The sequence below is a fragment of the Ambystoma mexicanum genome, chromosome 3p, assembly GCF_040938575.1.
Source record: "Ambystoma mexicanum isolate Mex_15411 chromosome 3p, UKY_AmexF1_1, whole genome shotgun sequence".
Classification (NCBI taxonomy): Eukaryota; Metazoa; Chordata; class Amphibia; order Caudata; family Ambystomatidae; genus Ambystoma; species Ambystoma mexicanum.
Window position 1 is genome coordinate 223778014 of NC_090925.1, and position 24824 is coordinate 223802837.

A 24824-nucleotide genomic window follows, 5' to 3' on the forward strand; every position below is an offset into this window, starting at 1 on the left:
TGCAATATACAGCCGCTGATATATTCCCAGATGGCAGTTCTCAACCTACCTCTTCACTATCCATCTCTTTCTCTCGGTTATTTCATCTTTCATTTGCATTCTGTAGTTTCTAAGTTGTTAACATGCACATATTTTACGGTGGGGTGGGGTTTTGATCAAAGTCCTGCAAGAGGTGATCAATTCATAATAATTTATGTATTTATTGCATGCTTGTTAGGCGCTTATACAGCAAGTAAACCACAGGGTGAGGGTAGGGAACAAGGGAGAGAAATATATTACAAACACAAAATGCAATAAGAGCAGTGGGGGGGAAAGGGAAGAAAGGACAAATCTACTATGCCTTGTGAGTATTCATAACGTGCAAGTGCAGCAAGGCATAGGACACAGGGGGTAAGTGCTTGGTAATATCATCAAACTGTCAATCAAACCACCCCCGTCTATCTCTCTCTGTCATTGACTCTCTCCATTGCATTACCTTTTGCTAGTGACGTCATGTAGATGTCACACAAGCTGATGATCACTGTCCTCTTTTGCCCTCTCAGGAGAACCTCCACAGACGGGGACAGGAACGGTTGTGCTCTACGTGTCGGACATCAATGACAACATGCCATACCTGCTTTCACGGTACATGGAAGTGTGCGATCAGGTGCGGAAGCCATCGGTGACCGTCCAGGCTGCCGACAGGGACATTGAGCCTTTCGCGGGGCCATTTTCTTTTGAAATGGCCGATGAAAGCAAAAAGGTGAAAGAGACTTGGAAATTTGGAAAAATCACTGGTAAGTTTGAGTAGCAGCTACATTCGTACCGAGGCAGCACTGAGCCGCTGTCACTCACATTGAGATGCCATAAAACAATAAGTTACCATTCATCTTTTGGTTTCATGTGTTTTCTCTGCGGTTGTTTCACACGTGGACATGTTTGTTTATTTATTGTGCATTTGTAAGGCGCTTATATAGCAAGTAAATTGTGTTTCAACGGGCCCACAGGCCAACAGGGACGGACTATGGGAATGAAAAAAACAAACAAATATAACAATGGGACAGAGACAGACCTACTAGGACTTATTAGCATTCCGAACGTGCAAGTGCAGAGAGGCAGGGAAGGGATGATGGGTTGGGGGATAAGTGCAAGGTGTACCAGGAGGGAAATGCTAGGGAGTGAGCAGCTGTAAGGGCCAGGGTGAGTGGGAAGCTGCCTATAAATAAATAAGTGCAAGCCTTAGGTGGCATAGGTCAGTGGGCAACAAGGCAAGTGCTGGGAGCTGGCGGAGGCTGAAGGCGATTGGGAGGCCAAGGCCCAGGCGGACGCATAGGGGTCCTGGCCACCGCTCTCAGCAACTGGGGGCTTTACCAGAGGAGGGATGAAGGAAGGAAGAGGTGAAAAGGAAAGTCTTGAGGAGCTTCTGGAATTTGAGTTGATCCGGCACAAGGCGAAGTGGAAGGGTGTGCTTAAATGAGAGGGTCTCCCCCAGGCCCCTTTTCTAATCCACTCCAGCCACCTCATCCTGACGTCCACCCACCACCCAAAATACAGCACATGTATGTGTTAAGAAAGAAAATCGGCAAACAGCATAGCCACATGCAATTTAGACACAGTGAAAACGGGGTTCAAGCATATATTACCCGTTATTACAATGAGCCATTGCTGGTGCTAGTCACATGTTTTTCCATGCGCCCTTTTGTTTCTCTTCTCCTCTTTAGTCAGCACATAGACAAGGGCTGGTCCATAAGCACACTTTAGTGCTTACAACATGCCTACAACATTGCATGGGTAGTATAGCTCAGTGGCAAAGTGCTCGTCTTAGGAAGCCGACAGAGCAACAAAGGTTCAAATCCCGGGTCCACGCTTAAAAACCTCTTCGGTTTTAAACGTGCTATAAAAAAACAATCATAATTCTAATCCCCAAAGTGGCCTTAAGCAGAGCAAAAGAAGCCCTTTCGTCTAGGTTTTAATTACTCACCTGCCCAGCCCAATGCATCAGACCACTATTATGAATTTTATTTGTGGTCTTTTGTAGCCCTCAGCCGCATTACATGATGTGCTTGTGGTGTTAAGTGCCACAGGAAAGATCAGAGGATGAGTGGAGAAGCGGGAGAGTGGGCGATAGGAGATGAAGAGGTTAAGAACTGTCTGCTGTAATCCAGAAGTGGCGCCTGGTTGTTCGTCTGAATTGTGGACGGCTGGATTTGAGGTGCAGATGCTGTTGTAGTGAATTTCCCATGAAAGTAACTTGCTGTTGAAGTGCTCTAGCGCCACAGTGTGGAATCCAGCAAGCTGTTAGAAAGCACCCTTTGGTGGTTGGTCTTCTGCTAAGGGTGCAAACACTGTGGATGGGAAGTGAAGTGTCAGAGCATAGATGGCTTTCTGGGTCAAGAAGGGCGTCTTAAAGCAATATGTTATTTCGTCGAGAACCAATGGAGAAATGCATTTGGGTCAACTAAAGCATTGTCAATTGCAGTCGCGGCTGGAAAGACAAAGGACCCGATTCATGGAATATTTGCCTGGTTCAAAGTGACTTTGCACTGCTGAAAAGTGACTTTGCATTGCCGGCAAAAATCCTGATTCATGGAACTGTGCACAGTGTATTTTTGTTGTGCAAAGTCCGGGCAAATTCATTTTGAACTGCAAAAATGACTATGCACTGACTTTGCCCAGGCTTTGCACTGCATAAATACACTTTCCTCGGTTCCATGAATCAGGGTTTGCGGCGGCAGTGCAAAGTCACTTTTCAGAAGTGCAAATTAACATTGAACCAGGAAAACATTCCATTAATCGGGTCCTCTGTCTTCTGATTATTGGGTTGACAACTCGCATCTCTCTTTGGTTGTCTCTAGAGTTCAAGCAAGCAAGCTGCAGAGGTGCGTGTGTGTGTGTGTGTGTGCAGGAGGCATGAGGGTGATCAGCGTGAGGAACAAGGCAGGCTCTCCAAAACTCCTTTTATCACTTTTTTGTTTTTTTAAATTCTCTTTATTAAATTTTTCAACAAATGCAACAAAACCCGAAAACTCCCACCTCCCTATCCTTCCCTTTCCCCCTGGGTGCTGCTGCAAGGTTTGCGTGGCTTATCGTCCCTTCTAAGTGTTCATTCGGGATCATTCCAGATCCAGGAGTTTCAAACGCTGTGGGCGCCAGCCAATCCTGAAGTCATCCCTGAGGAAGGTGAGGACCTCCCCCCACTCACTTGCAAAGTACTGTATTGCATTGTTCATGGCATAGGAGGCCCATTCCATCGCTACTATCTCCCAAACTTTACGCAACCAGTCCTGGAACATCGGTACGTTTGTGCCTTTCCATCTTTGAGCGATGATTGTCATTGCCTGTCGCTATTGCTGGCCTCAGACCTAATAAGGACCCTTCCGGGGATATGCCTCCCTCTGACCCAAACGCTTGTTCCATCGCCTGTTTAATGTCTTCCCAGAATGAGGCTATTTTCGGGCATCCCCACCAGATATGCTCCGCAGTGCCCTCCTGACCACATCCCATCCAGCAAGTTCCCGATGACCCTGGGTAAATCCTATGCAGACGAGCTGGAGTATAGTGCCACCCATACAGTATCTTATACCAAGCTTCCCAGGTTTGCGAGGCTCTTGCCAGTTTGGGGATTTTCCTCCATAGCCTTTCCCATTCCGTCTTCTCTATTTCCCTGCCCAAAATGCTTTCCCACCTTCCCATATATGCCCATTGTGGCCTCGGGGAAGCGTCATCCAGGATCTTATAAAGCTGCGAAATGAGGCCCTTCGAACCATCATTGGTCATCAAGAATTTCTCAAAAGGGGTTGGCGGTCTGGTGGCCGCTTCCCTGTTCGTGGGATGTAGGAGCCAATGCCACAGTTGAGAGTATCTCAGCCTTTCGCCCTCGCCCAATGCAAAGTCCCTTTTACACTCTACAAAAGTGCTGATCTCCCCTCCTATAAACATGTCTCGCATCCACCGGCAGCCTCCCTCCCGCCAGTTCCTGAATGCCCCTCCCTCCAGCTTGGGGGTAAAGTCTTTATTATTGAAGATAGGGGTGAATGGGGATGGATAGGTTGTGATTTCCTTGCATTGGACCAGTCTGTCCCAGTTGTCCGCGAACAACTTGGTGATAGAGCTCAGATACATATGGCCTGGCTGATGGTGTCTGGGTAGCCACAGGACCTCCCCCAATGCATGCTGCGTGACCGCTCTGTCCATCATAACCAAGTGCTTTCCCTCCCCCTCCCGAAGCCAAGTTGGAAAGTGCTAGTCCGCCGCCCCTCCTCGGAGCCATAATAAACTGTCTGCTGACCCTTGCTCTTTTCCCCTCTCACATAAACTCATTTGTTATCGCCTGGAGCTCCCTAAAAAAGCTGGCCGGGACTGCCTGCGGGATAGCCTGGAAGAGGTAGAGCAACCTCAGGAGGGTGAACATTTTTATTGCCTCCAGCCTCCCCAGCAGGAAATCCAGAGATTCCACCACTTAAGGAGATCATTTTTGATTCTTTGCAAAAGAGTGGGGTAGTTTGCCACATACCACCCTTTAAGGGCCGGAGTGATTCTCACCCCCAGGTACGTGATTCCCCCCGGGCGCCAGGCAAAGGGCGTTGACTCTCCTAATTCCTCCCTTTCCTTCCTTGCCAGCGTCAGATCCATGAATTCAGACTTATGCATATTAATGCGCAGACCAGATGCTTCACCAAAGTCTTCTAATAATAGCCTGCATTGCCTACTCTACTCTATGGGGTTGGTCAGGGCGAGTAACATATCGTCCGCGAAGGCCGCCACTTTGTGCTGTCACCACCCAAACGGTATCCCCTGTATCCCTTCCGATTCCTGAATTGCCTGCAGGAGGGGCTCTAAGTAGATTGCATAAAGCAGGGGCGATAAGCTTTGTACCCCGTTGGAGTTGGAACGATCTAGATAAGGTTCCATTTACCACCACCCTCGCTCGAGGGTCCTCATAGTTCGCCTTGACCGTCTGTAGATAAGTACCTCCCAGCCCCATTTTTGCCATGACCTTGAAGAGGAAGGACCATTCCACCCGGTCAAACGCTTTTTCAGTGTCTAAGAATAGAAGTGTTGCCGGGGTACTAGTCTTTTCCGCCTTTTCCAGTAGGTGGGCCACCCTTCTGATATTATCCGCAGTCTGCCTCCCCTTCACAAATCCCACCAGGTCCTGATGGATCAGATCCAGGAGAAGCCCCTCAAGCCTATTCTCTAGGATTTTAGTGTATATTTTTGCGTCTACATTAATAAGCGCTATTGGCCTATAGGAGGTTCTCTCGAGAGGGTCCTTGCCTGCCTTTAGAATCAGGGAAATCTTAGCTTCTTTCATAGATGAAGTTGTTTGCCCACTACCTTTTAAAGGAGTTGAAGAGGTAGGTCAGCTGTGGTACCAGCACCCCGGCAAAGGTCTTGTAGAAAGACGCTGAGTACCCATCAGGGCCCGGGGCCTTACCTGTGGGTAGCTTCCGGATAACCCCCTCACTTCCTCCTCTGTTATGTCTTGCTGAAGACTAATCTGGGCCTCCCCCTCAAGTTTGCACAAGTTAACGCCTTCCAGGAATTTCTCCTGCGCCTGGTCACTGGGGTGTTGTGATGAATATAAGGTCTCGTAAAATTCAGCCATGGCTTCTCGAACGTCTTCTGTTCGAGTAACCCTATCCCCCATATCTGAGTTCAGCGCCGTGATTGTGTTCTTCGAGACAGCTCTCCGAAGGAGGCGGGCCAGCAGGGCATCCACCTTGTCCCCTTAAAATAGAATTTTTGCCGCACGAAGAGCAGAGCCCCCTCCGCTTTTTTAGTACGAAAGGACCCCCAGTTGTCCCACCGCCCTCCTATAGTCCTTCTGATTAGACCTACTGAGATTCGCTGCCACCCTGCCTCTCGCCACCTCGACCTCTGCCTCCAGCCGGGACTCAAGGGCCTGTAGCTGTTTCTGTCTTTGTGCTTTGGCTGCTATGATTTCTCCCCTCATCATAGCCTTAAATGCGTGCCATCTTATATCTTCTCCCGTGTCCCTTCTCTTGTTGTTATCAAAGAACTCTCCCATCTTGCCCTCTATCTCCTCCCTTACCAAAGGATCTCTCAGCAAATATTCCGGATATTTCCAGCCCAACAATCCCTTTCTCCTGTCTCCCAGTTCCAACTGCATTGACAGTATTTTGTGATCAGCTATTCCCACGGGCCCGACCTCTATCTCCTTAACTCTACCCACCAGGTTAGCCAAGACCCAGATATAGTCAATTCTAGATTGTGTCCCGTGGACTTCGGAAAGAAAGGTGTAACCCTCTGCGTCCCCTTTCAGTTCCCTCCAGACATCCCTCAACCCCATGCTCACGACTTTATCCTTTAGTTCCGCCGAGACCACCACACCTCCACCCCGATTCCTAGATGCCCCTGATCTATCCTTAGCCTTGTCCCATGCAATATTTAGGTCACCCATTACAATTATCTGGCCCCTTGCCCAGTCACCTATTCTCCCCACAAGGTCGCAGAGGAAGGAGTATTGCCCCGTGTTAGGCATGTAAATAACCCCTATTGTGAACATCTCTTCTGCGATTTTGCCTCTCACCAGCAAAAACCTACCCTCTTTATCTTTTAGGGTATCCTCCATGCGGAAATTCACAGTGCCTCTGATGGCCAGCGCCACCGCCCCCCCGCTTTCGTGGGACCAGACGCCTGAAATACCTGGTTGAACCATCTCAACCTCAAGTGGCACCGATCCTTACGGAACAGATCTGTTTCTTGCAGCCCTAGAAAGTCTGGTTTTCCCCGCTTCATGAATTGCTCCAGCTTTTTCCTTTTCAGCGGAGTGTTGAGGCCCCTGACGTTATGCGTTACCCATTTGAATTATGAGTAAACTCCTGCTCCCGCCTATCATGTCTCTTCATCCAATCCTCACCTCCACCCATTTGCACCCATCCAGTTACCCGGGTACATGAACCACTTTTAATTTGTCCCTCGGGCAGCAGCTGAGAATGACCACCCAACCACCTTCCCCCCATCGCCCTCCCACCCCCTGAGGACCTTAACACTAGGTCTTCCCGCCTCCCTCCCTCCCCCTCTAGGCTTCCTCGCTCTTAGTGATCACATGATGTTTGCTCGTAGCTCCTTCTCTGCTCCTCGTGATCCAAAACAGCCTTTTTGGCCACCACCCCCTAAAACTAATCAGACATCAAGTCAGTTCTCCTTGCCCCTGAGACTCTCCTCCTCTGCTGGCTCCATTTCCCCCCCTTGCTGGGGGGCCTCCACCGTGCGGGTCTCCTCCCGCCTACCACCGACCATTCCCATGGCCTGGATCGCACTCTACCTCCCACCTCAGGCGAGCCACTCGGGCCCGCCGCACTCCGGCCCTCGTGCAAGTCCCGATCCAGTCAATTTGGAGTATGTCCGCCCCCTCCTGCATCGTGGCTATCCGCTTCTGAGAGCCGGCCCACCCGAAGACGAGCCCAAAAGGGAAGGTCCATTTATATCGGATCCCCTTTTCCTTAAGTTTCGAGGTGAGTGGGCCCCATTGTCGTCTTTTGAGCAGGGTGCTGCTGGCCAGGTCCTGGTATAACTCAATACGTTGGTCGTTAAAGGTAATCAGCTCTTTTTGTCTAGCGGCCCTGAGAACTGCTTCTTTTTGAGCATATCTTGTGAATGCGGCTAATATGTCCCGCGGCCTGGACTTAGGGTTCTTGTTGAGGAATCCCACCCTGTGGACCCTGTCCAACTTGATCCGATCAGTTGAGGGCTCCCCCAGCAGCTCTGCATATATCCCATGAACTGTCTCCTTCAGGTCCCTGTCTTGTATCGTCTCTGCAGAAAATTCAGCCTGATGTTGATCCTTCGAGACCTGTTTTCCATGTCTTCCATTCTAATTTCCAAGTTCTGCGTTGCTGTGTCAAGCCTCTCAAAAACTTCGCTGTTCTCCATAGCCTCCCTGCCTACCTCCTGCAGGCTTTATTCCACTATATCCGTTCTCTCCCCCAGCTGACTCACTTTCTGTTTGATTTCCGCCATTGCCTGATTGATGTCCGACCGCATTAGTTGAAATTGTTCTTGGAAGGTTTTCCCCAAAGACGCTTGAAGTGAGAGCAGCTCCCCACGCAGATCCTGACCTCAGATTGGTCCAGACGCTTCTGAGGTCTCAGTATGCTCCTGCTCCATGCTTCTCCCCTGTGCGGCCCTGCGTTCCTCAGATGCATCTTTGTTTGCCCACAGGGCTATGATGGGGCCGGGGGCCTCCACCTGGGACTGTCCGCTTTTGTTCCCCTTGCTTTTATATTTGGTCGCCATAGTTGCGGGACAAGGGCCTGGTTTGGGCCGCCCCAAGAAGCTGTTACTGACCAGGCTGGGTCACAGCCCCCTATTACTGCAGTTCTTGGTACTCCTTTTGGGTGTAATGGAGGTGCGTCCTCCCAGTCAGCGGGAGTGCGTGAGTCTGTGCTGTGCTCGCCCGACGTGTGTGGCCGGGCTCCTTATTATGCTGGGGGGAGCAGGTATCAGTCCTGAACACTCCAGCGCCTCGGCGCGTAGCTGGGCTCTGTAATATGCTGGGGGAAGCAGGCATTAGAACTGTGCACGCCGGTGCCTCTGCGTGTGGACGGGGTCCGTATTACACTGGGGGGGAGCAGGTGTCAGTCCTGGACGCTCCAGCGCCTCAGCGCAGAGCCAGGCTCCGTACAACACTTGGGGGAGCAGGCGTCAAACCTGGGCACACCGGTGCCTCAGCGTATGGCCGGGCTCCGCACCACATCGAGGGGGGAGCAGGCGTCAGTCCCGGACACCCCGGCACCCAAACAATGCAGCGGGGGTGGGGCCCCCTGCGCCCAGTGAAGGGGTCCCTCCACAGCTCCAACGGACCCGAGGAGTCCCCTCTCCAGACCCCCCACGGGGCCAATGCAATCCGGGCTCCGCTCCCCCACCGCTTACTGTCCTTTGCTGGTGCTGCCTTTCCGCTGCTGGGCCTTTCTGCTGCCGGGCTGCCTTCTCGCTGCGGGCTCCCACCTCTGTGCCCCCAGCTGCCGCTGAATCAGGCTGCTCCACAGCCTCAGCGAGGGTGCTGGGGGGGCCTCTCCCGGCCCGATCCGAGGTCGGCGCCCGCCCTATGCTCTGCTGCTGGGCGACGCCAAGATTCGAGGCCCCGCAGACCGGGGCGCCAGTCTCGCCAAATCACTCCCAAGGGCCACCCCCCGCACCGGGGCCAGCCGCCGGTTCTCCTCCTCCTCCCGGTCGGGTCCAACCGCCGCAGCTCCGTTGGTCGGCGAGGTGGCTCTCAATACAGCAGAGGCTCTGACCACCCTCCCGGTACCGCTCAGCTCCTTCCTCTCTGCCTCGGGGGAATGGGAGCGGGGACTCTGATCCTGTCCCAACTTTATCCACAGGCCCCCTCAAGCCCGCAGGCCTCCAATGTTCGCCGCGTTAACTACCTCTTCTTTTGCCAGCCGCTGTCTCCTCCACTGCTGCACCCAGGCGTGGGAATATGCAGACCGTCAAAGCTCTCCGCTCTTCAACAAGGAAGGGGTGGTGGAACCGCTTCGATAGATTGAAGGGACAGGAGCGCCGTCGACACACATCTACCTGGTGTCGGCGGCCATCTTGGAATCCAAAACTCCTTTTATCACTTTAATTAATGTGAAAGTGTTGCATACATTGTAGATTGTGTATTATACAGGCAAATACAATTCCACAAATCAAAATAACAGGTCACACAACCAATGACGTATGTACCATATCATTTATCAAAGGCAACCTGCCAAATTCAGGAGGTGTTCTGAACCAGACGACCTCACCCATCACTCCTCATTCAAATAACTAAACGAGGACATATTAACAACTCCTCAATGGACACAAGCCAACAGACGTGGTACCAACACTCTTTTTTTAAGCAGTTACCTAGTGCACATCAAACACAGGGAACTGCCGGAGCTGCCTACAAATAGCAAATCTTATGCCATTGCAAGGGGTGATATGATATGATATGATATGGCATTTATAACGCGCCTATACACAAGTGTTTCAAGGCGCGACGAGGCAAGGGAGGGGGAACAGAGGGAGACAGAAACAACGATCTTACTAGGCCAGGTGTCATTCAGATCACGCAAGTGCATGGGAAGGGGGAAGGGGAAAAATGCGGGGGAAACTTTGCCCCATATGTGACTGTGCCACATATGCACGTCCTTGAAGTGGCATACACGTGACTTGATGGGCATGGGTGTACACTATTTGTGAATCTTGCTCATGTCGGCATGTGCGCACTGTATATTTGATGGGAACTATTAAGATCCAGTTATAACCCAAGCATTTTAGATTTCTGTAAAAACATAAAAAATACATATTACACTACACCTTCCAATCCAAAAAACTAAAAAATAGCTATAGCTAATTTGCTAAATTGAGTTGTTTTATATGCCTACCAAAACCTGCTGTGGCCACAAGGTCCTTTTTTTAAATATTTTATTGTGTATTGAGTTATAAATATATAAATTCACTTTTCATTGCTTTCTGTTTCTTAAGGAATTTGGTAGACATTTTTCTAACTATTACTCCAAACACCTGGTGTTGTCATCTATATCAATGGGTGACAAATCCTGCATCTGGTGCGCTTTGGTCCTTTTCTTTAGATTGCGTTGCCCCTTTTAAGGCAGTGACTGGAGGTAGTTTGGCTATAATGTTTGTTTTTGTCTTGTTCCTGCTTGTGTATATCTTGGCCTGCTAATGCAGGCAGTTGGAATGATTTCAAGTCTATTTCTTCTGCAAACGATTTAGTTTGTTTTGGCCCTGTCCATTTTGTAAAAGAGTTATGTTTTTTTTTGTGGGCTGCTTGTAAAGGTAATTATTAATTAACTAGTGTACAGTGTAGCTTTTTATTAGCACTTTAGGACTACTAAAGATCCTAAGCCTACAGCTCCCTCTAGCGGTGACAACAGGCGAAACTATGCAAATTGGAACACTGAATATCCTATGGCAACAGCTGCCTCTAGCATTCTATTTGTTCATGCAGTCTCTACTGCGTATGACTTCATCGGTCAATCCTAAGGCAACAGCTCCCTCTGGAAGAGAATTCTGTGCATTCAGACAGTCCCTACTGTGCATGACTGCATCAGTCAATCGTAAAAAACAACAGCTCCCTCTAGCGGAGCATTCTGTGCACTCGGACAGTCTCTACAGTGCATGATGGCATCGGCCAAACATACATATGGCCTTTTATTATATAGTGAGATTATTGATTTTGTTTATCAAGGCCATACACGGTATCACAATGCATATCAGTGCAGACCATAAACTACAGTAATTAAAAGAACATAGCTACATTAAGACAACATGACGATGCTAGTCCAAAACAGAATTTCAGAATTGTGAAGGGAGCTGTTTTCATGCCATTGCACCTGAACTCAGAATTATGCTTGTTTAAACTTTTTCTGCAGGCAAGCTAGTGTTATCTTTTTTCTAGCCATTTAGATGTGTTGGGTGACTGTTTCTGGAAGTGCTTAGGTGTGGGTTTCTGTCTACATATAACAGTGTTCATTAATGGTCTGCATCTGCAAGCAGCTAAGTTTGTTTTTGCTCTGTTTTGAAGGCATTTTAGTTTGTCTTCACTTGGTTTCTAGGTTTGTTGTGTGCTCTGGGTTTTAACTGTGATGTTGTCACTTCACACTGGTAGTTCATTTAAGCTCACATTTTGGCCAGAATGAATTTAGATCAGCGTTTCAAGCTGTTTGATTTTAGCTTAGCACCCCCCCTCCACTCCATCCTTCTGACAGCCTATGAATACTACCACTACTCCCAGTCCCTTTACCTACTGGGATACATAGTTTAGTACTCATAGCTCCTGCGCTTATATTTTGGCAGCAGCTGGAATCTGATGAGCCATGAGTAAACAGAACACTGTTGCTTCTCAGACTTCCTAACCAGGCTCGGACTGGCCTATAAGGCAATAAGCCCATGGCCAAACCAAAAAAGCTTGCATGGAGCAGTTTGTTGGGTCAAAGTGGGCCACTTCTTTGACCAATGTGGCCAATGTGGGCCAGTTTGATGAGTTACTTTACTATGCGGCTAATAGTTTTCACCAATGATGCTGAATAAACTTTCTTTAAAATGTACAATTTGCATCACATTTTTATCAAAAACCTTCCCCTTGGGTACTATTCAAACAGTGTCACAAAAGGAATGAATTCCCATTTATAACTATGGGCCATTTCTTCGTTGGTGCCCAAGCCAATTTTATGCCGCAGTCCAACCCTGTTCATAACTAGCCTGTAAGAAGTTAGGGAATCTCAGATGGCAGTATGGCATTAAATCCAATGCATAGGAAACAGTGAAAATAAAGAGACATAGGGCTCGTGCTATATCATATGTGCACAGCATAATTCCCTATGGACAGTGACATTGACCTCATATGGTGCTAAGATGCAAGCATTTAATCTAGTGACTGCACACACATACATAGTGCTTTAGAGGTCAGGAGGATAACTTTCCAGGATGGGTATTAGGCGGTACTGTGTCATGTGCGACTTGTTTACTGAAATAGATGTGTGGAGAACAGGAGTCCCAAAGTCCAGACTGGGGACACAAGGAATTACATGGAGAAAAAACTGAATCTGGGACCACATATTCGTTAACATATTGAATTCATTAATTTCAATTTAATTTCAATCAAGTGTGAAAGCATTTACAGTATGCACAAGCATTTACCACAGCAGGACAGTGTACATGAATACAAAGGGGGACAAATCATCAAAAGGCTAAATAATACACACAATTCCAAAACCGACCTAGAAAAGAATCTCAAAAAGGAATTTAACAATACATTAAAACAAAAAAGCAAAGGAACACAACATTGCAATGATCTAAAGGAAGAAAACGACTGAAATTACATATTTGACTTTCATAATTCATGAAAGAAGGTGTTTCTTCGCATTTATTAAACCCACTATAATATTAATTGCGTTTGGCAAACATGCTCCAATGCTTCAATCACACGATCCCCAATGAGGTTCAAAGGCTGTTAGGGAGAATTCTCTGAAATGGGCTAATTCCCTTAGAGACCCCCAGCAACTTTGCGGGATTTTGAGGACCTGGTTGTTTTAACCTGGAGAGAGTGAGACCCTTTTTTCCACTCTCTCATGCATTTAAATGTGATTTTGCACACTGTGTTTCTTTTTGGTTGTAGAGTCTGACAAACTCCATAGGCATGAGCTTTTACATTGTGTCACACAGCACCTTCAGTGCAGTGACACAGGGAAGTCTTTCAGATTTCCCAAAGGTTTAAATACCTTCTCTGGGATAAACCACTGTTTCCCAGAACAGTGGAGTGAAATTGACTTCACTTACATTTGTAACTTTCTAGACCCAGCACACACTATCTTGCAATAGGGTGCTGCAGGGGTTACTTAGTATCCCCTTTGTCTAGCTTCTCATGTAACATGTTTATGTTACCCTTTCCACACTGAATTGCTGGTGGCAGTGGTTTACTTTTTACTACCATTATGGGATTTTACAGCATTGCAGCCACGGTAAACCACCCATGGGTGCCATTTTTGTCAAAATGTCCCTGGTCTTTTTTCACCATTTCTTTGTGGAAAGGTCCTTCGTGAGATTTACTCTGCACGCCAAACCAGGTTTGGTCCCTTTGTTCATTTTGCCTTTGGCGGAATTTACAAGTGAAGCCCACCTCTGGCTCCAAGGTGTCTGGTGGGGGAAGGAAGGGAGGGAGGAGGCACTCTTAGGTGATTAGCCAGCTGTCTGTCTGGAAAGGACAGCCACCCTGCTGGTTGAGTGACAGCTAGGATAGAATGAATGGGATCAAGCTGCATAAAAGGCGAGGCTTTTTGCTTGGAAGGCAGAGTCGACCACTGGATGAAGGAATCCGAAGAAGAACTCGAAGTGGATGCCTGATGCAACTCCTGGACTGTTGGTTTGCCCGGTGAAGCCCTGCTGCTGTGCTGAAACACCAAATTCGTATCAACAGACAAGCCCCTGCAAGGACGACTTCTCCCTTTGAATTGGTGGGACCAATCAACCCCAAAGTAAGCCATCTGGACATCCTCTCGAAGCTGGTCGAGTTTCCACTGCAGTCGCTGCTGGAACCGGATAGCCAGGAAATGGAACAACAGTTTTTGTGCATTGTGTTTAAAAAGGGCCCAGAGCTCCAGGAAGATCCTCCGGACTCCCAGGAAGCAGGACTGACCGAGCCTGAGCCCCCTCAACAGAGTGCAGGACCACAGATGCAAGGAAAGCCTATCTCGACAGCCAGGAACTGTGGTGTTGCTATTTGCGGTAGACGCGAGGAGCTGAAACACCGAAGTACCACTTGTTTGAAGTTTGCCGGTTGCGAGCAGTGACAGTCCCATGGCAGTGCAGAAGTCCCCAGACATCCCCCCTCTTGTCCCCATGACTGAGGCCCAGGAACAGCGAGATCTGCAGAGCTGTACAGGAACAGAAGTCATCTGCTGCACTTTTTCTTCAACCTAAAGACACTGTAAAGTCTAAGAGAACTTGTCCTCGTTGGAAATTTGCTTGGTTGCATGTGTAGAGTTGCTATCAGCTTCTTTACCTCACAAGTCTAATCAGCTTGTGGTCCTACTTCGATTTCTTCTATTCTACCAAGACTTTTAAAACATTGTGAAAGACTTTCTACTTACATGCAAGAAGTGCTTCAGTTCTCCTTGATTTTTACTAAATTAAACATTGGCTGGCCTGGCTCCCTGAAAGACTCTTCTCTCCTATGTTTAAGTTTTTTTACCTTCTTTAACTGACTTTGCATTGGGGGGTTATTGAAAGTACTTACCTGCGTAAGAATCCTTGTGTGAATCCTTGTTTCATTCTGATCCCCCTTTTCTTTGAAACTCTCCTAAAAAAGTCTGAATGCAAACAGTGATATATAAAAATGTCCACAACACCCTAGCAATTGATGTGTAGGTAGTGTCTGTGAGCCATCCTCAATGGGTATCTGCTGATTCAGAAAACTAAGAGTGTGTATTATTTTTGAAGTGTATTTGTGTTTTGCTTATTCACATTGCTCTCTTCTGAAGAAGGCTTACTATAACTGACTGGTAAATAAATGAATCATTTTTTACTCAAGAAACCCTGTGTGTAAGAGTTTATTTGAATACTTGTCACTGTCAATCTCTGTGTAACTCCCCTACAGCTCACATTGACCCCTCTTGAGATAAGCTGGGCTACTCGTCCACACTACCAACCTGTGTAGTACAGACTTATACCCACGGTTGGGTTCCTATTGCCAGGAGGTCAGAGTTGCTGTGGTGCACGTAAAGGGTACTGCATACAATCTTGCCTAACAGAGGCATATGTTGTTTATTCACCCTTGAGAGTTGTCGATCGTGGGCTGATAAATGTGTGTATAAAATAGTGATTCCCTCTAAGACAATCAATGGCATTTGCCAAACATGACCACTTGCTCGAATTCCAGCGATGTCAACTACAACGCACTAATGATCACCAAAAGGATATACAGGGTGTGTGGTTGTTTTGCCCTTGAGAACTGTCGGACTTGGGCAGTTAAAGCTATGCAGCCCAGGGTGAAAAGACTAGTCAAAGGCTGGATTGTGTAAATTGACTCCCATAAGTGCCCAGCCTGAGTCTAAGAGGGTTCTATGTTGTTTTTTCGACAGTTTTCTAACAAAGTATTTTCCTTTGCCGAATTCGGCAGAAAAATCTCGATTTTTTATAATTGTATTAATTTAATTTAATTTAGGGTATTCCTCCCCAACGCCCACCACCTTTCCCTAGGCTAGTTCATCTTCCCTAAAACTCCCCCCATCCTTTTTAACCCCTTACTCCCAGCCCCCTTTATTTTTCATTGAGTTTTGTCAGTGGAATTTTTGCAAAGTATATACTTCGGCAGAATTCCTTTTGGCAAAACAACGGGATACCGCCTTCGAGTATTCCTGCCTCATACACCAATATAACAATTACATGAAAGTCCTGAGCATGACTCAGGGAACCTCCAGGAAGGCCTGACTGGGGTTTATGCCCCAAGCAAGCCCTGGTCTAAATCATATGTCTTTATTCTGAAACCTGTTATATTGAAAGACCATATATTGAATATTTTATAATGAAAAACTAAATAGAGAATGCACTTTTATGGGGGATGCAGGGTGCCCCAATCCCCTGTTTCCCACCCCTAAAAACCCACCCTGACCGTTTCCAAAAATATTTAACCCTTTACCTGACCCCTAAATGCATTCACTATAAACATTTTTGGTATAAAATATTCGATATATAGGCATTCTATACAACGGATTTGATATAAACACTTTATACTGGTGATACCATCACACCCTCAGTTAAATCTTACCATGTTATCTTCCGGCTTTGCCATCTAATGAGCCTGGCCTTTCATGGCCGTTAAGGGCATAGGGGAGCAAGTGGAGGGGCTTTGCATACTGTGTTTTATTGGGCATAGTTTCTACCTGCTTTAGCTTGTCATGAACCTGTGGAAGGCCCAAGGGTCTGGCAATAGACAGCCATTGTGTCCTTAGGCACTTTACATACAAGTCTAGGGATTTGGTAACCATTACATAAATGAGGAGACCAATAAAGATGGGGTTTCTTGATCGCTTTTATGGGAACATTTACAAACTTGGCAAATTCGGATTCTGGCATCCAACCCCTCACAAATGTCGTTGGGGGCCTAAGGAAGTAAGCACAAGGGCTTTGTCATCTGTGTTTTCTTGGGCATGGCGTCAACATGCCCAGACTCTCCATGCAGATAATAGATTTCAGACATGCCCACATAGTGCAGCGAAAACATCTTCTCCAGTTATCTCTCTTTTCCGTGCTGTGCCCCATAGAATACAGTTGAGTGACATCTTAAATGTGCCCCAATTGCAGACATAGCTCTCCACCTTTTCCTTCTCAGGCCTTCCTGTGCATCAATCCCTCAGGCTCATCCCACCGATCTACCCGACTTTGCTTTTCCCTACCACTACTGAATGTTCTATCATACTCATCCTTTCCCTCTCTGACATGCAAAGCGCTACAATGCCATAAACTATGGCAGGAGGTGCTATACAATTGAAAGACAACATAATATAAACAACGACTGTCCTATAAGACAATAACGTTAATCTCATACGCTGAATAAATCCAAGCATTTCATTTAATGGCCCATATCCATACAGCCTTGCTCATTGAATCTTACCAAGAGGGGATCACCCAAGGACATCTATTTGGTGTTTCTGTGATATGCTTTGAAAGTTTAATGGCATTAAGTAGTTTAGTTTCATATTTCATGATCATTTTTTTCTTGCGATTTCTTTAAACCCACAACAATATTGACAGTGTTTAGTATACTGTCCCAGTGCTTCAATCACATGGATGGCAACTAATCTACACTGATGCTCCCCAGCGTGGGTGAAACGCATATGTGGTTGGTCAGTGGTGCCGCCAGGATTTCCAGATATGGTGGGCCTGCACAGTGTGCTGTGTGTATACAGTAGACATGTGGTTGAAAGAAGATATATATAGAGAAGATATATTAATTTCATTTAAGAGCTTTGTTAAGTTTGCTCATGTGGGTAATGCCAACATTATATCTTGTATAGGCTACTGAATGCTGTTAACTAAATAGCTAAAATATACGATTCAACCAACCTACCCCTTGCATTCACTCAGATCACAGTTATGTCAGCTAAAAAAAAAAAACAGTTTTTCTACTGCACTTTCAGGAGACACACCAGATTAACTTTGTGATAAGTACATGTTTGTGTCTAATCATTGCTAGACAAGAGCATGCAGGTTGTGTGTAGTATGGCAAAATGCGTGAAGTGATACAAAAACGAAAATTGTTTTTGCATGCCTCACACGCAGACCGAATGCAAAGAAACTAAGCAGTTTGAAAATGAAAGGAGTCCTACTTTCTATAAAAGTGTGTTTCCTTGTCTCTACGAGTCTCAATGCACCCCCTGCAGTTCAAGTCACTGACATTCACACTTACTAGGAGGAACTGTCCCGTGCATAGAAGTAAACATCGTTCCATCACTCCGACGACCTGTAGATTTACAGCATTTGAAATAATATATGCTAATATTACCCAATTAATGCTATTCAGATTGCATGTTGTAATGCAGAAAAAGACGATTGCCACTTTTCTCCCATAACATAATTTCTTCATACACACTTTCTTTAAACTATGCTGAAGAAGAGCTCTCAAACCGTGGTCTATAAATTGTGGCATTTACATTCCTGTACATATTATATATGCAGTACTACATACACCAGAGGGCATAGAAGCCAGGACTGGTTGCAGGGATGTCATTTAGGGGTCGCCCGGGGTCGCAACTGCGACCCTCGTGGTCTCCCTTGCTATATATATATATATATATATATATTTTTTTTATTGAGGCTTCTGGGCTGTGGCCAGCAGCATATGGCCCTTTGGGCCAGCAACATGTGGCTCTTTGTTTCTGGAGTGGCTGGTTTGCTGATAGCTATAGCCATCAAGATAGCTCAGTGGGTTCAGCGCTCACTGCTGCAATGTGCGTGTGATCTGCAGGTTGCAGTTTTGGCTCCCGGCAAGGTAAACTCAGCCTTTCATCCTGCTGAGTTTGATAAATGAATACCAATACAGGTTGGTTGATATTCTATGTATATCTGTTCTACATGAAGCGCTTAGTGCTATATAATAACACATCATTATCGTTTGGCCTTGGCCTTCTGCTTGCCTTCACAGTAATTTGGTACAAAAAAGCCTATACGTGCTGATAATAACAATACATATGGTGATCCATTCTTGTATGAAATATATATCACTTTACAGTGATATCGTAACCATATTTTTGGTAGTGTACTTAGAAAAAATGCTATGTAATGCCACTTCCTGTTTTATCAAGGGTTGAAAGGTTGTGTTCCATCGCTTCCTGTGATGTCACTTCGGGGTGGGGTCAAATGGCATCATTTCCTTTGCTGTCATCTGAGGTCAAGGGTTTGTGTGATGTCACTTTTACTACCTCAGGCATTTTGGTGAAATGAGGTCCCTGACTGATTGATTACTTCAAACCTGAATTGGCACAAATTAGAGATCTCTGATAATGTACACCACGCAGACAAGTCCGTGTGACAGTTGCCTGTTTGTGGGTCATGTTTGGGACATGCAAGTATCTTGTTAATATGCATAATGGCATAACGTTTGTAAAAAGCCAGAACTAATGTTATTAAAAACCCTATCAGTTGGTGCCCAGTTAAGGTCTCCTGCTGGAGTCTGAGCAGGAAATGTTCACAGTAAATACTGGGCTTTATTTGCATATATTTTTGCAGTGGTGTCTTTCTGCAATGGCTTGCAGTGCGTTGCCTTATATAAGAAGGCCACATGTGAGAAACAGCACTTAATACGATGTGCCACATCTGTGCGCAGTGTTAAATTGCAAATGAAGAGCTAGAGACAGGAAATTCTGCCTAGATCAGATGTGGGTTTAATCCTGTGCTCAGGCTCCATTTCCATCTATGCAAGATACAGAATTAGGTTAGAACATGGTGGGGGCCCATTTTCCTCAAAGCGGTTAATAATAAACACATGTAAAAAGTGTTGCACTTTTAAGCATTTTTTTTTTAATGAACCACTTCTTTTTGTATCCATTTAATTGCAGAGCAGAGGCACAAATTGGATTTACAGATTCTGCTACTGCCATATGCTTATATGCAATTAGTACCTGGCGAGGGTCAATCTTACCTGCTCTTGTTTTCTGCAACTGGCCATCATGGAAAGGGAGAAGAACTACGTGTAGTGCATTCTCCCTGCTCCCTTGTGGCCATTCCCTGTGTTTTCATTTTTGTCAATCACTTTTTAATGACTGCCATGGAAAGGTAGAAGGGACTAGGTTTATTTGAGGTTTCACAATCACTCCTCAAATGTGTGTCACCTATTCAGTGATCCACCTGATAGGATGGTTGTCATGGTGGTCACCTGTTACCTGTGCTATTACCTCCTCTCGAAGAGAATAGAAGTCTGAATTAGGAAAGTTGAGTGAATCTTTTTTCCAGATTTGGAATTAATTCATACAATTGCAGCACAGAGTCACTGCAGGAACACACAAGGGTACTCATTTCACTCACAAAGCATGGCATATTCATTGCGATTCACATTCCTGACTGCACGGTCTAGATTAAAATGCCTATGTGAATCATTTTTAAAATAATTCCATGTTTTTGTGTTTTTCTCTGACAGACTTGAGAAAAATGCTTCATGATCTTCGACAGTGCAGCTAACATACTTAGGGCCTGTTTCACAGATTTTTTCAATGGGATTGTGCCATTATAAAACAATTCTGTGAATCAGGCCTTTAATACTTTTTGTCTGTAATGGTGTCTAGTGTCCTATTTGAAAATGAATAGGTTTTTCAATACTTGCGCCTTTTCCACATTTTGAAAAGATCTTCATCAAACTTTCCAAAGATTTAATTATCTTTTTTGGGACAATGCTCGTTTTTTTTTGTTCTATTTTATTTGAGTGCTTACTTCCTACTCTTAGTCATTATTCCTCATCATCAACTTCCTCTTCTGATTCAGGATAATGTCGAGCCTTCTTTTTATTATTGCGCCTTTTGATTACATCATGATCTCTACTGGCGCTATCCTGACTACATTTGTTCATGTTAGGGCTACTAGTAAAATGGTGCTTATTATATTCTGCCACTAATTCAGGGGCAGGCCTATTGACTTTGACATAGCCATCTCAACGCATTGAGTTCGTGTGTATGTTGCCATAATAATCACTTTGTTTTGACATAGGTAAGTATTGATGAATTTTTTGAAACTAGTGGAGGGTGCAGTACCACTTCTTTTCACTAGGGGGAAGAGTGTACCTGCAAATTGGACATCATGTGCACCACCTTTTTTTCTGTGTTGAAATGACATTTTATTTTCTCAAATAACTCTTGTGATGCCACATTCTAAACTTCTAGTGATACATGTTCATCCTCAGAAGAAAATATGTCAATTGGTAACGCTGGACTATGTCCCATTCACTGTACTGGGGTGCCGACATTATCCTTGTCCTGTTCACTAAATGAAATGGAACCCCTTTCATCCTGCTTTTAAACATACTGGAATTCGTTGCAGTTTAGTCTGTTATGCAAGTAGGTTTAATTGTATATTGGACCTCTGAGTAATGTGCCCGAAGCGAGTCATATGCATTCTACAGCATATTAATCTCTTTGGTAAAATGATCATTGTCTCTCTTAATCGTCTTGATATTGGAATTTAATTGATCTATATATCTTTGGTTTTGTTGAGCCTCAATGGATGGTTCTGTGCACTTGTTATCAATCTTTTCCTTCTTCTCCAGTAACTGTTGGCAATCTTTCCGCCAAATGTCTTTTTCTGTTTGTAACTAGTTCTTCTTAATTTACAATGCATTGATTGTTTTGTGCATTATTTCAATAATCCGGTCTATGTATGCCTCTGTTTCTGTTTCTTGTTTGTCTGCTGCTCTTTGGATTTTCCCTTGTTGGGGAACGCATTCCACGTGGTCATGCTTAAGAGCTTTTCATTTTGAGGTGATCTGTGCCTCATTTTGTGAATCTCCTGTTATCCCTTCACTTTTGCTGTGTGTCTTCTGGGCTACTGAAATGCTATTTGCAGTATCTGTGTCTGCCTCATTAGACCTGCCATTGCAATATAGAATCAGCTCAGCCTGCAACCGGGTTACTTTATCTTGTGGCTGCTCTCTGTCCCCAATGAATCTATCTAAAACAAGGCATCATCTTGCTGTTAGCTGCGCCTCTCCTATCTGCACATTCAAACAGTGTTAACAGGACATGTAGAAATGTTTAGAAATGTACTCGGGGGCATAGCTTACTCTTCAGGGGGTGTGATTGTGAGATATTCCAACAAGAAATCTGCTAGACTTTTTAACGCATGTGGGATGCTTCCACTAGAAATACATTATTCTCCATTTGTCCAGAGTCTTCTCATGCGAAAAAATAGAAAATGTATGTATTATTATTATTATTATTATTATTATTATTATTATTATTAGGTATTTATTGAGTGTGGAGCTAGCTCAGGGAAGCAACAGGGCACTTTTCAGTCATATGGTGCATTTTCTAGCTCTGACCTTTTTTCTATTTCGAACAATGGTGCCCACTGGCACTCAAGTATCATTTTTGTAATTCTGACCGGCAATCAGAACTGACACCACCTGTGCGGAAACCAAGTAAGGATGAGATTCTGTCAAATGCTCTTCCCTGTATGAGGGACAACAATTGGCAACTCCAGTCTAATGTGCAAAGTGCACGGGGAGGGCCTCGGGAGCCAGATCATTCCAGAAGGAATGCAAGCGTCTGTTTTTCCAACAAGGGGATGAGAAAGCCCAGCATCAAGAATCAGAACACGTGCTTCCCTCGCAAACTCATTTTCATATCATAATGTACACACACAATGTACATACCCTTCTATGGATTCTATAGGCCTTCATCCAATCAGAGATTTGCTGCTGAAACATGATGAACATTCCTTGCTCACATGACATCTAGACCACCTGCCTCCAGGGGTCACTGATCACATTACGTAGTGTGAGACCATGTTCCATTCTCTTACAGTAGGCCTTTGCAAAACATACATTTTTCCTAGTCAGTCCAAAGAATAGCACACACCTCAAATAATCTCCTTTGCTAACCGTTCTGTTTTCAGCTGCAACATGTATCGCTGCATGTTGCATCAATGTGCTACATCCTCACAATATCAAACGTCCCTTCTTCTGCAGACAGTTCAAACCCTGCACCGTTGTATGGCTTATTAGTTATTTCTGCGGTTAACCCTTTATGGTTTTCCATGAGCACGCATCTCACTGTGTGGGTTTCTTAAGCAGCACAAAGTTCTGACTTTTTCAGTCATTAGTTTAGGAAAATGCTTTTCTAAACTATGCTAACCTTCTCCCAAGCATTGCCAATGTTATCAGTCATTAGTAAAGCCCATACTGTTCATGGCACTAAATGCCTTTTTACCAAGTCGTTTAATGTCTATATGTGTTTACATTTGAATAGCAGAATAGTCAGATGGCTAAAGGCCACCCCTGTGTGCAGCACGCCCGGGTGTGCCACAGTTGCATTCAAGCAGTCTCCACGAGGGAAATTGTACTTTTATGTATGCATAAGGGTCTGTAGGGCACACATCTAGCTGTGAATCTTCAGTGATATGTTCTAGTGCCGGAGGAAACATAGAAAGTAGGGAATTGGTAGATTTAGTGATAGAAGAGTGCTACGGGGTCCCATGATCAGTGGCTGATGTGTTCTTTCGAGGATGAAACCTTTCCCACCACAGAGAGGGAGCCGTGCTGATGTGTGTGTGGGGATGTTGTTTCATAGTATGTGTGCACTGAAGGAGAAGGGTTGATTTGGGTTTTTTCAGCTTGGTGGCCTGTTTACAGTGTTAAATCAGAACACATGCTGCCCATTCACATTTCAAGCAAGAGTAGGTACACAGCTGTGCATATGCTAGAAGGTTTTGCAGAAAATGTTTTTAAAGCATCCAAAAAAGAGTTTGACCTTACCGAATTCTGATTACCACCAGCCACATAATTTGAAGTTTGAAGTTTAGTTTATTTGTAAAGCGCAGCCAGGCCCCTGGGTAACCGGGCGCATATTCTTAGATACAGGTTACGATATATACAATATAAACAAATTACATACATACAATAAAGCAAATTGCAATTTACAGATTATAATACAAGTACATTAAAGTGTATATATGTTATGTTAACGGTATTTATATAGCATACCGTCACCAACTAATTGGTCCCCAGGCGCTCCGGTGGATCTGCAAAAGGGAAGGTGGGATGAGTTATTAAGGTGAAGAGGGAGTAGGATAGAGAGAGGGATGGTATACTGTTGGCAGCTTCAACTCGGTGGACACCGGGTGCTGAGCTTTGGTGCAAGTATTGGATTGGTGTCAGTCCGCGTATGCTGTTGGTGCGGCTTATGTGTTGTTGCAGTGTTGTGAAGTGCGTGCGGCTTGTTGTGCGAGAGATGGTTGTGTGAGTTCTTCAGTGATATAAGTATGCAGAGAGTTTGAGCTTATATTGGTTAGTGGGTTATATGACATTTAACATGCTGACCTACATAGTTCCGTCTAAATGTGGCACATGCTAACATTTGTGAGTTCACAATTCTCTCTAGATACGGCGCAGGCTAATGTTCTCAATTATAGGTGGCAGATGTTAACACTCACAATTCTATCTAAATACGGCACAGGCCAATGTTCTGAATTCTAAGTGTGGCACATGCTAACTTTCAGGTTCCATCTAAGTGTTGCAGATGCTAACATTTCAGTTCCATCTAAGTGTTGCACATGCTAACATTTCAGTTCCATCTAAGTGTGGCAGATGCTAACATTTCAGTTCCATCTAAGTGTGGCAGATGCTAACATTCACAATTCTGTCTAGATGCGGCGCAGACCAATGTTCTCAATTCTAGGTGGCAGATGCTAACACTCACAATTCTATCTAGATACGGCGCAGGCTAATGTTCTCAATTCTAAGTGTGGCACATGCTAACATTTCAGTTCCATCTAAGTGTGGCAGATGCTAACATTTCAGTTCCATCTAAGTGTGGCACATGCTCACATTCACAATCCTATCTAGATGCGGCACAGGTTAGAGTTCAAAATTCCCATTTAAGGTGGCACATGCTAAAATTCAGAGACCTATCTAGATGCGGCGCAGGCCAATGTTCTCAATTCTAAGTGTGGCAGATGCTAACATTTCAGTTTCATCTAAGTGTGGCACATGCTAACATTTCAGTTTTATCTAAGTGTGGCACATGCTAACATTTCAGTTCCATGTAAGTGTGGCAGATGCTAACATTTCAGTTTTATCTAAGTGTGGCAGATGCTAACATTTCAGTTTCATCTAAGTTTGGCAC

General features: G+C 45.3%; 1 protein-coding gene across 1 annotated transcript in view; it reads left to right on the forward strand.

Annotated features, from left to right (window-relative positions):
• Positions 1-24824, forward strand: part of CDH26 (cadherin 26) — a 551648-nt gene that overhangs the window by 414520 nt on the left and 112304 nt on the right. The window contains exon 10 of the mRNA XM_069650706.1: positions 543-776. Within this exon, the coding sequence (XP_069506807.1) occupies positions 543-776 (234 nt within the window). The remainder of the gene's footprint in view (positions 1-542; positions 777-24824) is intronic.